Source organism: Sinohyriopsis cumingii, chromosome 1 (genome assembly GCF_028554795.1).
Source record: "Sinohyriopsis cumingii isolate HCF-2022 chromosome 1, ASM2855479v2, whole genome shotgun sequence".
NCBI classification, from domain to species: domain Eukaryota; kingdom Metazoa; phylum Mollusca; class Bivalvia; order Unionida; family Unionidae; genus Sinohyriopsis; species Sinohyriopsis cumingii.
The window spans coordinates 128,849,914-128,866,579 of record NC_142961.1 but is presented as its reverse complement, the minus strand read 5'-3'; the positions used below and the strand labels follow the sequence as shown (position 1 = coordinate 128,866,579).

The 16,666-nt window shown below is 33.3% G+C and overlaps 1 protein-coding gene across 3 annotated transcripts in view; it reads left to right on the top strand.

Annotated features, from left to right (window-relative positions):
* Positions 1 to 16,666, top strand: part of LOC149807847 (uncharacterized) — a 149,675-nt gene that overhangs the window by 96,131 nt on the left and 36,878 nt on the right. For all 3 annotated transcript variants that reach the window (XM_089971378.1, XM_089971377.1, XM_089971379.1), the window contains exon 8: positions 8,407 to 8,598. In XM_089971378.1, coding sequence (XP_089827504.1) covers positions 8,407 to 8,598 — 192 coding nt within the window. The remainder of the gene's footprint in view (positions 1 to 8,406; positions 8,599 to 16,666) is intronic.

The window sequence follows — 16,666 nt, the reverse complement described above, 5'->3', positions numbered from 1 at the left end:
ATTTAATTCTATAAAACCGTAGGTTCATATTTGTTTCATTTTTACAGAATTTTTCGAAGAAAATGAATACTGTATTTTATCAAAGCTTGTTGTTACTCTTTCTTCTTCGAGCCTAAACACGTGACATAAGAAATTTGGGGCTAGTCCGGGACAATTTTGGATTTTGGACAGAATATTTCAGAATACTTCTATTTGTGAAATTTAAATCTGTATTCCTCTAGTATTTCAAAAGTTTGGTGAATCTGCAAGCTTTTTCTAAAATATCATGAAAAGTAGAAATCTTTCGTTCCAACCCTAGCCAGGAACTATTAGCACTTTTCAAAATAAATGAATTGATTCAACTTGCCAGAAAATACGATCTTTCTAAGGTAAAGGTTTCCTTTACGAAACAGGAAATAAGAAATATTTTGGTTCAGTATTTGGTAGAAAATAATGTTTTTAATCAAAGTGATTTGGTTTCGATCAGTTAGGTTGTATCAGACTCTGACATTAAAATAAAGGAATTCGAATTAAAATAGAAGATGGAATTGGAGTTGTGGAAGCTGGAGCTGTAGGAAAAAGAAAGAGAAAACGAAATGTATTTAAAAGCAGAAGACAAATATAAAAAAAGCAAGTGTAATTACAAAAACAACAAATGCAGTTACAATATGAGAACGAAAAGAGGGACAAGAAAGAGAGAAAGAAAAAGTCAAGCAATTGCAATAAGATAAGGAAGAAAAACAAATGCACTTATAACAACAACAAATGCAGTTGCAAGAAAAACAAATACAATTAGATAAGGAAAAAGAGATAAAGAGAGTGAATATCAATACAGAATAAAATAAATGGAACTGGCAAGTGAAAAGCACATTCATACTTCAAATCCAAATTTCAGTTTTGACCTCGCAAAGAATATTAGACTAGTGCCCCCTTTCAGAGAAAAGGTAGTAGACAAGTGTTTTACTAATTTTGAAAAAGTTGCTGAAAATTTGAAATGGCCAAGGGAGCATTGGACTCAGTTATTACAATGTGTACTCACTGGTAAGGCTAGTGATATCTACAATTCACTGTCAGTTTACCAAAGTGGTAACGATGATGTGATTGAAGAATACATTCTATGGGGTTATGAGTTCGTCACGGAAACTTATCGGCAAAACTTCAGACACTACAGAAAAGAGCTGCACAAACTCATCTCGAATGTTCTACAGAACAGAAGCAGTTATTTGATAGATGATGCTTAGCCAAGAAAACTGAACGACATTAAAAAGTCTCAAACAACTTGTAAGGCCTTCTAAAACTCATTTTGGCACAACGTCTAAAAACTTCAGAGAAATATGATTCAAGATCCTTGTCTCTTCCTACGTGTACCTATTCCAAGGAAAAAAAGACATATTATTTATGATTGCTACAAATGAATAATAGGCATCAGAATCAAGAAAGAACTGTTTCAAATGCACTTATTTCTAAGACGTCATGTATTAAAACATTTGTAAGGTCTAATGAACACCAGTCTAATTTTATTATAGAGAATTATGAACCATTCATATCGAAGTGTTCTATATCATTCTTGGGTGATACGGCCAAATCGAATTCCTATTAAAATCTTAAGGGACACAGGAGCTTCTTGTAGTCTTTTATTGTCAGGTTCTTTGTCGTTTTCTGAGACGTTATCGTCTAATGAGAGAGTTCTTATTCAGGAAATAGAGTGCGGCTTTGTTAATGCTCCTCTCCATTCTTTAAATTTGTCGTCAGCCTTAGTCTCAGGACCGTGATAGTCGGAATAGTTTCTCTTTTACCCGTTGAGGCCATTCATTTATTACTAGGCAACGACCTAGCTGGATACAAGGGTGTGGTTAATCCACTTGTAACTAACAAGCCTTGCTTGGATCAGAAAGTCGATCCAATTGAAAAACAATTCACTGACTTATTTCCAACATGTGCAGTTATCAGAGCTATGGCAAAGAAAGCTCCTGAGAATGATGTTGATAAGAAAAGTATTCCTTCAGCTGACACGTGTATTGGTCAGGCTTTTGATGAGGTCACTTTCACATCTTGTTTGTATCAAACAGAATGTATTGATCACAACGATCCCCTTTTAACGACTTATTCTCTTTAATCTAATCAGGTTGATCAACGACAATTACTTGTCGTTGAACAGGAAAAGGATCATGACATATCCTGTTCGTTTCAGAAGGCCATTAGTGAAACTGAAGCTACTGAAGTTCCTGTCTGTTATTTCATTAAAAATGGAATTCTTATGAGACAATGGCGACCTCCCGAGGCAAGTGCTGATGACTAATTGTCAGAGAACTATCACATTGTAGTTACATAACCTTACAGACAGTAAATACTTAGTCTGGCCCGGTAAACTCAATTGGGTGGTCATTTAGGAATGAAAAAACTTATCATCAGATCATGACTCACTTCTTTTGGCATAAACTCAAAAGTGATCTTGCTAAGTACTGTAGATCTTGTCATACATGTCAAATGGTAGGAAAACCAAATCAAAAATTCCCAATTCATCTACAACCTATACCTGCCTTTCACGAACGATTTAGTAGAAATAATCTAGATTGCGTTGGTCACTTAACTAAGACCAAGTCAGGTAACCAATACATGTTGACCATTATGCGTACGTCAACAAGGTTTTTCAGAGGCAATTCCCTTGAGGATAATAAAATCTAAAATAATAGTAAAATATTTGATAAAGTCTTTTACTCATTTTTACCTTTCCAAATCTATCCAATCGAGTCACGAGTAAAATGTTAGGTCTGGAACTTTCCAGCCTATTATGCTTGAATTTGGCATTCAGCAATTCAAGTCAAAGGTGACATTACGGTTTGATAGAACATCAATAGAGATAACCTTTAAATTTTTTTAATAATGGAGATCTGTTTCTCTTGCTCATTCTTCAAAATATTCTTCAGTTTAGATATTACGGCCCTTACAAAGATAAGGAGAAAATAAATGAGTTAAATACTATTTGTGCTCCTGGGATCTAAATAAATTACGGTTTGACAGAACATCAATGGAGAGAACCTTTGAATTTTGTAATAATGGAGATCTGTTTCTCTTGCTCATTCTTCAAATTTTTCTTCAGGTTAGATATTACGGCCCTTACAGAGTTAAGAAGGAAATGAATGAGTTAAATAATATTTGTGCTCCTGGTATCTACATCAATTATAGGAGTACCAGTATATTGAAAGAGATAGCCAGGCTAAGCATGCAATTAATTTAGTTGTACCTATTCCACTCAGTGATAAATTAAATGAAGGAATATCGTCAGATTCTACTGACATTGGAGTGACACATCTTCGGAATTCAGAAATTATAAAAGATCTGAACCGAAAACGTTCACATTTACAAGAGCAAGAAAGAAATGAACTTAAATAGTTATTATTTGAATATGAGCACTTATGTACAGATGTTCCTACAAGAACCAACAAACTTTCCAAGATTTTGAAATTGTACATTCTAACTTGTCAAACAACACCCGTACAGGATGAACCCTCTCAAACAGGAATAAATGAAAAAAGAAATTCAATATTTGCTGGAGAATGATTTTATAGAGCCCACTAAAAGTGACTGGAGTTCACCATGCATACATGATACAAAATCAGATAAAACTGTCAGTATGTTTGCTGACTATAGGAAGGTGATTAGTGTGACAATAACATATACATTCCCAATACTAAGATTCGATGAATTGATGAGATCGAGAATGCCAAGTCACCAAATTTGATCTTCTGAAAGGATTTTGACCGATTTCATTAACGGAAAGATCAAAGGAAATTTCGGCATTCGTGACACCAGATGGACTTCACCATTATAAAGTAAAACCGTTTGGGATGAAAGGGTCGCCAAGTACATTTCAACGTCTCAAGAATATGATTACCTCTGGTCTATACAAGTGTGATGCTTACATTGACGATATCATCATCTACAACGACACTTGGAAAGAACATTTAGCAAGAATTCGGAAATTCTTTGACAGACTCACAGATGCATGTTTGATAAATTATTTTTCTAAAGGTAAGTGTTGCAAGTGTAAGTTTTCAAGGACACATCGTGGAACATGGACAAGTTAAACCTATAAATGCTAAGGTCAAGGCTATCTATGTTAATAAATAGCAACTGAGGCGATTTTTGGTATTGGTAGGATACCATGAAAAATTTGTTCCACTATTTCTATAATTGCTGAACCCCTGATAAGTGTATTGAATAAGAAAAACATGTTCGTTTGTACTGAACAATGTCAAGAGGCTTTTGACAAGTTGAAAGCCATACTTAAAAGCACGCCAGTTCTTACAGCTGCTAATTTCAGCCAATCATTTAAACTGTCCGTTGATGCAAGTGATGGTGGATTTGGAGCAGTTTTGATTCAAGAAGATGAAAGAGTATTGATCATCCAGTGTGCTAATAATCTAAGAAATTAAATAAACACCAAAGGAATTATTTAATATTCGAGAAGTAATGTTTGCCTTTGATATTGATATTACAACATTTTGAAGTGTACCTTAGTTCTGCTCCAACTTAGATTGCTGTATTTAGTGACAGCAAGCCCCTACTTTCATTGGCAAGATGAAAAAGTAAAGTAAAAGTCTACTAATATGGAGTTTGTTATTACAGGAATATAATCGTGACATCAGGCGCATCTGAATATAATATAATGGCAGACGTACTTTCCCGTGTAAAACAATGTATTAGTTCATAAAATGTGTGTAATATATATGAGCAACATTTAGCCTCATGTATAATTAGTCTGTGATAGAAAGAAAGCTTCATGTCTAGATCTTTCTTTTTTCTTTATGGGGGAAATGTTATGCATATTTCATTTCATTATATTTGCTTGAATATATATCTGTTTGTATTTAACTGTTTTTCAGTTTTAACATATTTTTATTTTTCATTACATGATTTTGTAATTTAAATGTATTCACTAGAGATGTTACTGTTTGAGAAAATAGTTTGACCTTGACTACTCGTTTTATATGCACCATGTGCTGATCTATATCCTGACCTTAATTGAAAATGTGTTGCAACCACGTAAACAAGTTCTAGTTTTGCTTTTAAATGAATGTTTTTTGTCGAGGTCATGATGGGACTTCGTGTTTAAGATGTAAACAATTTTTAAAGACGAACTGCGCAATGATCATACAGCCTGTTAATGGGAAAGAAAGGACTGTTATAAAATATCCGGTACGAATTTATCTATGAATAACTGTAATAACTTACTCATTCTTGTTCTTAGAATCATCGTTCTGCATTTCCCTTAACTTTGCTCACATTTTTCAAATTCAAACATTTGAATGTTATAAAACGTGTATCCAAGAACATATTTTATTATATCATCTTCGTTAAACACCAAAAGTTATGTCAATTGTTGCAGACATTTCGCAATAATTATCAGACTAGTTTATGCCTGATAATGACTGCTAGTTTTGGTGTTCTTGTATGTACATTAATTCCTCTTCTGTTTTGATTTTGATTAACTTTTCGTGTTTCAACTCTTGTTCTTTCTTATTACTGCTACTTAAATAAATTATTTAATTTACCTTTCTTCCATTTAAACAGCGAACAAAGAGCAGATTCTAATATAAGGCAATGATATATCATTGTTTTTGACGAAAATGATTGCTTCGACAAACATAAATGAAATAACTTGAACTTTCCGCACATGAAAATGTGCTCGGCGAAGTATATAATTTTGTATTTAACCGTTCTAGTCGCGACATATGATCTTTGGTAGGCAATTGTTTATGCATCTGGAATCATGAGGCATATCATGAATGGTTGTTAAGCTAATTTTGTTGACACATGCTGCCAAGGAAAATGCATTTATTTTGGAGACTTTGAACCTAGGTTGAAGGAAATATTACAAATGAAAGTTGAAAATATAGGCTACCGCGAAAACAAAACAACTGTCTGATTCCCGACGTGATTCATGTCGATTTCGTTCGGTAAATATTGGCTTATGGTAATGAAGATGACAACATTTTTCAACGTTATGCCGTATATCGGGTTATTGGAGCTGGGAAAGTGTTAATGGAGATACCAGTGAATGACTTTGAGCCCAAGCAAGGTGTTAAATACGATGTAAATGTTGGCTGGTAAATAACAGGTGGCTTGATGGTGAGTCTCACTTTCAGCGGCATTTCAAAATGAGATGCAGAAATTGTAGAATACTGAGCTTAATTAAAATATAGACAATTTTAAAGTATGATGCAATTTTCATTTTATTTTTGCAGTCAATATAGCCTTGTGATCAAATTTTACAAAACCAGATATCCTTATCATGGTTAAGATAAACGAAATAAAGAAGGAAACAAAAATGAAATTAATAAGTTAAGATATGTAGTTCAGTGTCGACGTCTGCGCAAGCCGACCAGGGCATTGTTATATTAAAAATCCAAATAAAGCATTAAGGAACCGATAAAAACCATAATGGTCAGTATACCACTGATTGAACAAAACTTATGCTAGTGAAAAATCAATTTAAGAACAGATGTGTGTATATGTGAATGTTTGTCTGTCTGTATGTATGTATACATGTGTGTGAAAGCATGCATGCATGTATGCATGCATGTGTGTGTATGTAAGCATGTATTCATGTATGTATGTATGTTGTTGTTGTTGTTGTTGTGGGGTTTAACGCCATTTTTCAACACACGATAGGCCATGCATGGCGGCCGGCATTAATAGTGGAGGAAGAACCCCGGAAAACCACGGACCCACGAGAAGCCACTGGCAGCATATATGTATGTATGTATGTATGTATGTATGTATGTATGTATGTATGTATGTATGTAAGTGTTAATGTATGTATGTATGTATGTATGTATGTAAGTATGTATGTATGTATGTATGTATGTATGTATGTATGTATGTATGTATGTATGTATGTATATGTATGTATGCATGAATGTATGTATTTATAATAATGTAGATTAAATTGTTACACTGGTGTACATTAAAGTCCCATGGACCAAAATAACTATTACTGCAATAAAAGTGTTAAACTTATCTACATACATTATAAAAACTCCTTAATTAATTATACAAAGAAACCAATATAAAAAACAAATATAGTTATTCAACTCCACGAGCTGCAATTTCTAATAATAATAATAATAATAATAATAATAATAATCAAAATAATCAAAATAGTATTGCTAAGGCTACTACTACTGCAACTACTACTAATTATAATAATAATATCGAGACAGATTTTAGACAGAAGTGTAGGACAATATTACAGCTAACCTATTAATATCGTCTTGCACAGTTGCGACTGGTTAAGTAGATAGTTTTTGATATCCATGTAGAAATACATCTACAAAAAAGATAAGGACAGCACACGCATTTTGGATATACATATATACATACATACATACATAAAGACAGACCGACAGAGAGACAGACAGACATCCATGCATGCATGCATGCAAGCATGCATACATACATACATACACACACACACACACATATATATATATATATATATATATATATGTGTGTGTGTGTCTGTGTGTGTCTGTGTTTGAGTGTGTGTCTCTGTGTGTCTGTGTGTGTGTTTGCGGGTGTGTGTGTCTGTAGTCTATTCAAATTAATAACGACTTGCTGGTCTAGGTTCGTACAGCGTATTATTTACAAATTATAACAAACAAATGTACCACAATAATTTCGAAAGCACAAAAGCAGTCAAAGAGAAATGATTCACAAATAGCATAATACTTTAACCAGGAGGGGCACATCGAGAACAGGCGTGTTAAACACGATAAAATATATCTTAATGAGAATTTTTTTATGACAAATATTAATTGGAATGTGAACGATTGGTATCGGAAATTAAACTATCGACATTCTATGATAAACTCAAATTATTTTCCACTTGGTTGTTTTATTTTTTTTTGTTTGTGTAGGGTTTAACGCCATTTTTCAGTGCCCGATAGACATTACATGGCGGCTGGTATAAGTGGTGGAGGAAGAACCTGGGAAAACCCGGAAAGACCCTCCGGGTATTAGCAAATCTAAGTTATATCATCATTAATGCATATAATATTTTAATGTTCAGAATTTCCATCCACCTTTCTATTTTCCTTTTTAGTTTAGTTTTCATACATTTGGTGTAACGTAACTATTTTCGCGAATATTTCAAGATTTGATATAAGTGGCAAACATATAATTCTGTAAAAAAAATCATTTTTATTTAAAATTTCAAAATCGTTTTATTATTTCATTATTCGTGACTATTTGCGACCAAGTGGAGAGAGTGGTTAAGCAAAATGACACGTTTATGTAACTGTCTTTTATAGAACAATGGCACACTTTGAAATGTGATCCATATCAGTTTTGAACTGTACGACCGTAGATAAAGATTCATCAAAATTAAAATTGTTAAACATTCACATTATTTTCAAATTTCAGTAATAAACTGTGAAAATTCCATTCAAAACGCCAAACATGGGTCTCTGATTGTCCTGCAAGGAATAAAGGGGAACATTAGTTACAATACGAGCGTTTCATTGACTTGTGAACACGGCTACCACCTACAAGGACGAGGTTTGGTACGATGCAATGGTTCAGGACAATGGGAAGGGGACCTAGGAACCTGCTCTGGTGAGCAGCTTGATTTACATCCTAGTTTATAGAATTTGAAAAGGGACATTAAGATTTTAAATTTAAGATTTTAAATTGATGGTCTTACACTTTGTCAAGTTTCAAATGGGTTTTGAAAATGAATATAGTATTCACTTTTGTGCATGTAAATGTTTCCTGTACTCTTTGGTATGAGGTCTCATTGCATCTTATACTGATATAATTGAGGGTTTATTTCGATTAATCATACCTTGTTGATTACTAACTATTATTTTATGTTTAGGTTTGTTCAGTTTCTTATGTTTTCTTTTATTTTAATCAAGGAAAAAAATGATGGACCGATGTACGTGTGGAAAAAAAATTGTGATTTGCAGAGAATGAGACTTAAATTTTAATATAAATGGTACTTTACATTGTTCATAACAAAAAGTAATACATCATTTTACTAAAAAGAAACAGATGTCTGTTTATATGATTATAAAATAACCGTGATGACACAGTATAATAAAAAGAGATGACAGGCTATATGAATTATGGATAACTACAACTGTGGTATATAAATAAGGAAGCATGTATTCATTGTCTAATTCTGTTGGATATGTATCATCTACTATACACAATATATACTAATAAAAGAGGTGTACCCACTCTACTTGTGTCTGATAAAGATGATTAACATAACGTATTTATACGGTACATTTAATATGATGAAGAATGTTAAGCTAATTCTGTGGAGTGCAAGTACTTTAATATTATTGTATTGTAAACTGGAATAAATCGTAGTCTCATGCTATGAATGAAAATGTTAACTTAAGTAGTGTTTTTTAAGTGCAAATCTAGTGACGTTGTCCACCCTCGAGATTAATTTCATTTTCCTTTTGAAAAGGAAAGTTTACCAAATTGTGTTCGTTAGGATATCTTACTGCTTTTTTATAACGCATTTTTGTTTTATGTAGGACATGATGTACAGATGAAGTCTATAATAACGAATTTCATTTTTGATAAAGTGACTCAGAGCAATGAACTGTAAAACCGTCAAAAACGTCCATGACTAATTGCTTTTAATGACATGAGGTTTCTTTTTCATCAATCGGCAAACGCATGGTTTCTTATTATGATATATACTTTATTTGGTCAAGGTTTTACAGTAAGGCGTTTATTACTGATTGTCAGTACCCCACATACACTAAGTTATTTATTTTCAACTGCAGCCTACAACATGAATATATGTAAAATTGAAAAACCTAAATGTCTGTATCGTTTTAAATGCATCATGTATATTTATCAAGGAGATTCAGATTAGATTATGAGTTTTCAGAGACAACATAAAATCTTCAGTACAGGTTTTATACTTCCTTTGTCCTTCTATATGTCGATACTTTTATAACAGGTTATTCATACATTAGGCATGCAATAGTTTAAGTGTTGTGCCTATCACGCTGAAAGACAAGGGGCTTTATAATCGTTTTATCACACTTTAACAAATATCATTCAGTCACATTGCTTTAATCCCGGAAAAGATTTGGACGATAGTGTTCATTTATTGTTGTTTGCTATTATGAAATCAGCTCAAGAATCTTTAGGATTTAGTAGCTTTAAATTAGGTTTTAGACATAAGGTGGATCGTTGTGATTATTAAAAAGAACCAACTTTCCAATGAAGAGTCAGTCATTAATCTTATTGGCTATGGTTCTGATTTCATATATACGTTTTACAATCTTAACACTACACTGTCAAATTTGAAATTTTATTATAATCGAAATACAATCGTATGGAGTTTTCAGCCTGGTAACGTAGTTCTTGCTTTCTGCCCTATACCACACAATCATCTGCAGGCAAAGTATTATCGGTCTTTTGCAGTTGAAACACAGGTAAATTATACACTTAAATTATACACTTAAATTATATCATTAACACACCTGGTAGGCGAAAAGACAAACATCTTTCCTACAATATGTTAACGATATATGTTCATAGATATAGTCCTGTTAGATATTCACTCAATTTAGTTGTATATGTCTACCACAGTGAGGATTTAAGTGATGCAATGAAATCGCACTGTCGTCACTTTGGAGTAGATAAATTCGGAATTCAGTAATATTAAATAATCTGGACCAGAAATTTTCACATCTGCAGCAAAAATAATCATAATTGACTTAAACTACTGTTATTGGAATATGAACAAATATGTCTAGATGTTCCCACAAGAACAAATACAGTTTACCATGGGGCTGAAATTGTTGATTCCACACCTGTTTAAAGGCATTCTTATAGGATGAATCCTGGGAAACATGAACGTTTGAAAAGAAATTCAATATTTCTTGAGAACGAATTCATATTACCAAGTACAATTGACGAGTTCACCATGCATTATTGTGTATAAATCTGATAATCGTTTCCGCATGTGAACATACAATAGAATAGTAAAGAATGTTACCAAACCATGTTCATTTATATAGCCACGAATCGATAACTCCACTGACAAAATTGGAAATGCTAAATAGGTCACCAAGTAATGAAATGATTCATGCAAATCATATTAACGGAAAGAGAAAAGGAAATGTAGACATTCGTAAAATACGGACGTGCTTTATAAATATAAAGTGATGACATTTAGGATGAAAGATTTGTCGTGTACTTTCCAAAGCTTAATAAATATGATTTTGCCTGATCTAGATACCTGTGATGCCTTCATCGATGACGTTGTCATCTGTACCAAAACCTATGAAGATCATTTGGAAATAATCTGGAAACTATTTGATGTAGATTTGATTATTTGTTTACGTGCAAGTGAGTTTTGCCTTGCTTGTGTTGCTTTCTTAGGACGTATTGTGGGACACGGTCAAGTTTAACCTATAGACGCTAAGGTCAGGGCTATCTCTGACTTTCATGTGCCTATCAGTAAAAGGGAACATAGGTGCTTGTTGGATTTGGCGTGATATTCCAGGTTTTTCCATATTTTTGTAACCCTAACCAAATTGCACTAGTTAGTTCACCTTAAAAATTTAACCCAGACAATTAAAATATGTGTCGATACAAGTGTTGATGGGGCTGGTGGAGTATTCATTCAAGAAGACAAGTATAGTGTAGATCATCATCATCATGTGTGCAAAAGTTTGAAGAAATTAAATAAGCACCAACAATATTTATCGCACAGTAGAGAAGCAATTTGTTCGGTTTAATATTGTGTTTGCAACACTTTGAAGTGTATATTAGTTCAGTTATTTTTCCAAATTTTGTATTCAGTGATCACAACCCCCTTACTTTTATTGGCAAGATGGATAGCAAATTTCAGAGATTATAAAGATTGAGTTTGGTGAAGCATAAATAAAATAGTGACATATATACATCAAGTTAAACAGATTTTAATAGCAGATTGACGTTTACGTCTTTAGAAGTATTACTTTGCTTCAAGATTATTTCATATCATTCATATGATTTAATTTCAAGTAATATTTATCACATGCCTATTCGACTATTAGTTAAAAAAGTTGTATTGCATATTGTTTACTTTTTCGTTATGAGTAGGAAGAGTTATATATATATATATATATATATATATATATATAATTTGTATTTGTTAGTTTTCTTTCTCCATCATCATGTCATGTAAAATTTTATATTTTAGCTGAACTTGTCCAAGATCAACTTAATAATCATTGATCTGGGCTGTGCACAACATGTTTTCATCAAGCTGTTTCCATTGCATTGTTTTTTTCCGTTCAAATACCGTGTCTACGTGTTGTTTATCACAGTATTTATAATGATTTTAACAAAAGATCTTGTCTTGATTACAGTTTTGGATCTAAACTCGGAATCATTTAGATGGACGTTTCCGCTAATTAGACATAGTATTTCACGAAAATGCTAATTGTGACCTAGGTCAGGTACATTTGCATATGATCTTGTTTGCTTTATAAATTATTGATTCAAGCTATAACATCTGAGCAGAAACAATATTATATGTTGTGTTCAGTTTAATTTGGGTGAAATTATTTAATTCAAACTTTTCTTCTCTGTAAATAGATTGTGCTCAATAATTATCCGGGAAAGAGACATTATCTCGGAATTATAGCAAATTCGAACAAGGAAATTTTGGATTATATTAATGTGTGCCATCTAAAGACTGTTAGCACATTGTCACATTCAGGCTATTTGAGGCATCTTAAAACTTTCAGCGTTGTAACTTATTTGAAAGAAGTCTAACGATTATTCAATGCTTGATTCATTAAGACTTGATTTATAAATTCTATAATGATTTGGGATGTAATTAACCGTTACTACTCTTTTGACATGAACTAAGTTGAAGAAAAGAGCAACCCAACAAGATTTATAATACTAAAAAAGCAATTTAATTGCAAAAGTTATAACATAAATATGAGAGGAACTTTCGGTATTATGAAATGAAATGTAACTAATCCTTATAAAGGTCGAAATGAATGCAAAGTTCCGAATACATTTGAAACAGGAAATGTACTCGTCCACCAAGAAACGTGACGTTGTGAAGACTGCATTGTCTAGAATTCCATTGAGTAATTTATAACAGTTTCAAAATAATGTTACAATCAAAATAATGTGCACTTTCTATTTCCACTGAACAGCAAAAACACATATTATTCTTCTCGAGTAATATCTAAGTACAACTTAAAACACGTCTGCAGACATTCATCAGGAATACAAGAAATGTGAATGACTCCAAATCGGAATGAAAATGATTTCCAGCTCTCCATACATACGCCATGTCCTGCAACTATATTTCTCAATAAACTCTACATTATAGATGAGACTACTTATTTTGAATTGAATTGGCTTGATCATGAGATCTAGTCTAACCAGTGGAATGTTATATAATTATTCTAGAAAGATTAGGATCTCATAATCAACTGATAATTAAGCCATAACTGTCTTTACGTATTATTATTATTAAGGTCATTATTAATAATGGTGAACACAAATGTAGAATATGTTTATAAATCCCATGTAATAATATTCTCCTTAGTAAGCCCTGATTACGTATGGACACTTTAGCAAAAAACATTCCGTATAACTTATGGCCATGAATACAAATTATAAACATAAAGAAAAAACATGTACCAGGAGGTACCAAACCCTTTTCATGGAACTTTATGGTAACACTGTTTTGCATTTATTTGTCACATATTCTACAAGACACTTCTCGTTAGAACAAAGTCATAAGTTGTAATATAAGCAGGCAATTCTCTATTTGTCGTGTTTAACATACGTAATCAAATTCAGATCTGTCATATTTATTTCATTCTTCCAGTAGCCTTTGTTTATACATTTCAAAAAACATTATAGCAAGTACACCGGTAAATACACATTGGTAAATACTTCATACTCTTATCGTCTGTAGTTAACACAGTGATTACTTTAAACTATTTTTAGCGTGGCTAAATGAAGGCTATACCGATAACATATTTCAAAATAAGTGCATTATTAAACTAATACGTACTTATCCGACTATCATCTCACATGTATTTTTCTTATAACTGCTTGCTTGTATTTACTTTGAAAAATAACAGAACAGTTAATTGTTTCACGCTTGCAACTGAAATCTGAACAAATATTTTGAAATTTTTTCCGCCATTATCATATCAGTAGTTATCACAGGATTGGTTATCTGCGTCAAATTTAGAAAACATACATATTAGGAAGAGTAGATTTATTCCATGAAAGTTTTGTACATTTACAAGTTATAACAAATGTCCTGTACATCGTAGTTTGCTGACCCAAACTAGCATAAAGTTGTTACAAGCTTTATATTAAAAAAAATATATGTTTTTTAAACCACTCCCAGTACAGTAGTATTACAAGCAGGGTAGTCAAATATAAGTTCTTCGTAAAATGCTCGATGTGATTTTTGACCCTCAATATATAACTAGCGAACATCCAATAAAAAAGAAAAATACTGAAGCACACGATTTCCTTCAGCATTGGTCTTATTCAGGTATGTCAGACACGCATAGTGATCCAGAGGACTGAACATGACATATTCATAATGAGACTTATATTAAAATTACATGCACCATTTTGAACATTTGCACAGAATGACTGCCTATGTAATGCACAACACTGAATAATACTTTTCCGTACAGAAAGATATGCACTATTTCCTCCTCGTATTATAATGACAAAAACAAATATGTATATAATATTTAAAAATTATATTGTTCTGTATTGTTTTATTTCTTCACAACATTCTCCAAATGGTTTAAAGAACGATAGAAGCAATGATAATTTAATTTCCACCTGACAAAGTCCTAAACACTAGTACAAGATAAGACATTCAATGATTAGAAACAGCGTTTAGTCATTGCAGTGAAATCGGTCCACTACACCATTAAGATCATGGAAAGATTCAGCTGCAAAGAGCTCTTCGAGATTACTAACAAGCTAATGTCAAGGAACAAATCAACACCACTTCCAACTACCTTCTCTCCAGTCGACCTTCCGGGCATGTTTACACATTTCTTCCGTGACAAAGTACAAACCATTAGAGATAAGCCTGAAACCACAATTTCAATTGACTCGTCGTCACCATACAGTTGGGATACAGAATCTGAGCGGCAACCATTACCAGCATTTTAACCTGTCTCTATCGATTTCGTACGTACAATCGTGATGAAGAGTGAACCAAAGTCATGTGAACTTGATCCAATTTCAACATCACTGCTGCTTGAGTGCTTAGATCCAGTATTGTCTCCACTAACTGATGTTATAAATACCTCTCTCTCATCTGGTGAATTCCCATCATTTTTGCTATTGTAAAGCCTCTGCTGAAGAAACCAACACTAGACCATAACGATTCAAAGAACTACCGCCCAGTTTCTAATCTCCCATTCATTTAAAAAATCTTAGAAGGTTGTTCTATTCCAGTTTGTATCTCATCTAAAATGAAATAGTCTTTTTAGCAATGTACAATCTCCATATCGCCCTTGCCACAGTACTGAAACAACTCTTCTAAATGTAGTTAATGACATTATCTCTGCCTTGAATAGCGGAAAGATTACAGTCCTCACCCTCCTTGATTTGACTGCAGCATTTGACACAATAGACCATGATATATTACTTCACCGTCTCCAGCATGTATTTGACATTCATGATACAGCCTTACTGTGGTTCAAGTCCTACTTAGTCAACAGGACACTAATTGTATCTGCAAATGGAATACACTCCAGCCCAGTTGATCTATGTTGTGGTGTTCCACATGGGTCTATTCTTCGACCTGTTCTCTTCATTCTTTACTCACAGTCGCTCTCAAGTGTCATAGATCATCATCAAGTGTCTCACCAATTGTACGCTGATGACACCCAACTATACAATTCTAGCCACCCTACTGAAGTTGATGCTACCATCCAAGGTGTAGAGAGGTGCAGTTCTGATGTGAAATCATGGATGACTTGTAACAACCTGCAGATGAATGATGATACAACTGAGACCATTCTGATCACAACACAAACACTTTCTCATTCACATCCTTTACCTCAAACAATAAATATCAGCAACGCCAACATTGCATTCACATAATCAGTATGAAACCTTGATGTTACTCTGTACAGTTCTCTCACATCACACCAACATGTCATAAACATATGCAAGGCTGCATATCTTGAGCTGAGACGCATCAGCTCAATTCGCAAATATCTTTCAGTTGATGCCACTAAAACACGTGTGTTCATTAGTAATTCCAAGACTGGACTATTGTAACTCAATTCTGTCTGGTTCATCTCAATATCTACTCCAGAAACTTCAAATAGTTCAAAACACAGCTTCTAGGATCATACTTAGAGTACCACGATCAGAGCACACCTCCCCGCTGCTCTGTACCCTACACTGGCTATCCATTCGATCCAGAATCAAACACAAAATTTGTTCTCTGTGCTACATTTCACTGTCGGACTCTAGCTCAACATACCTAACTGACCTCACCCATGTGTATACACCAGCAAGATACTTACGCTCCTCTTCTGAAAATCCTATACTCATTATTCCCACTATGAAAACAAAGTCATATGGACAGCATTCTTTTCCATACCATGGCCCAGCAACGTGGAATGAATTGCCCACA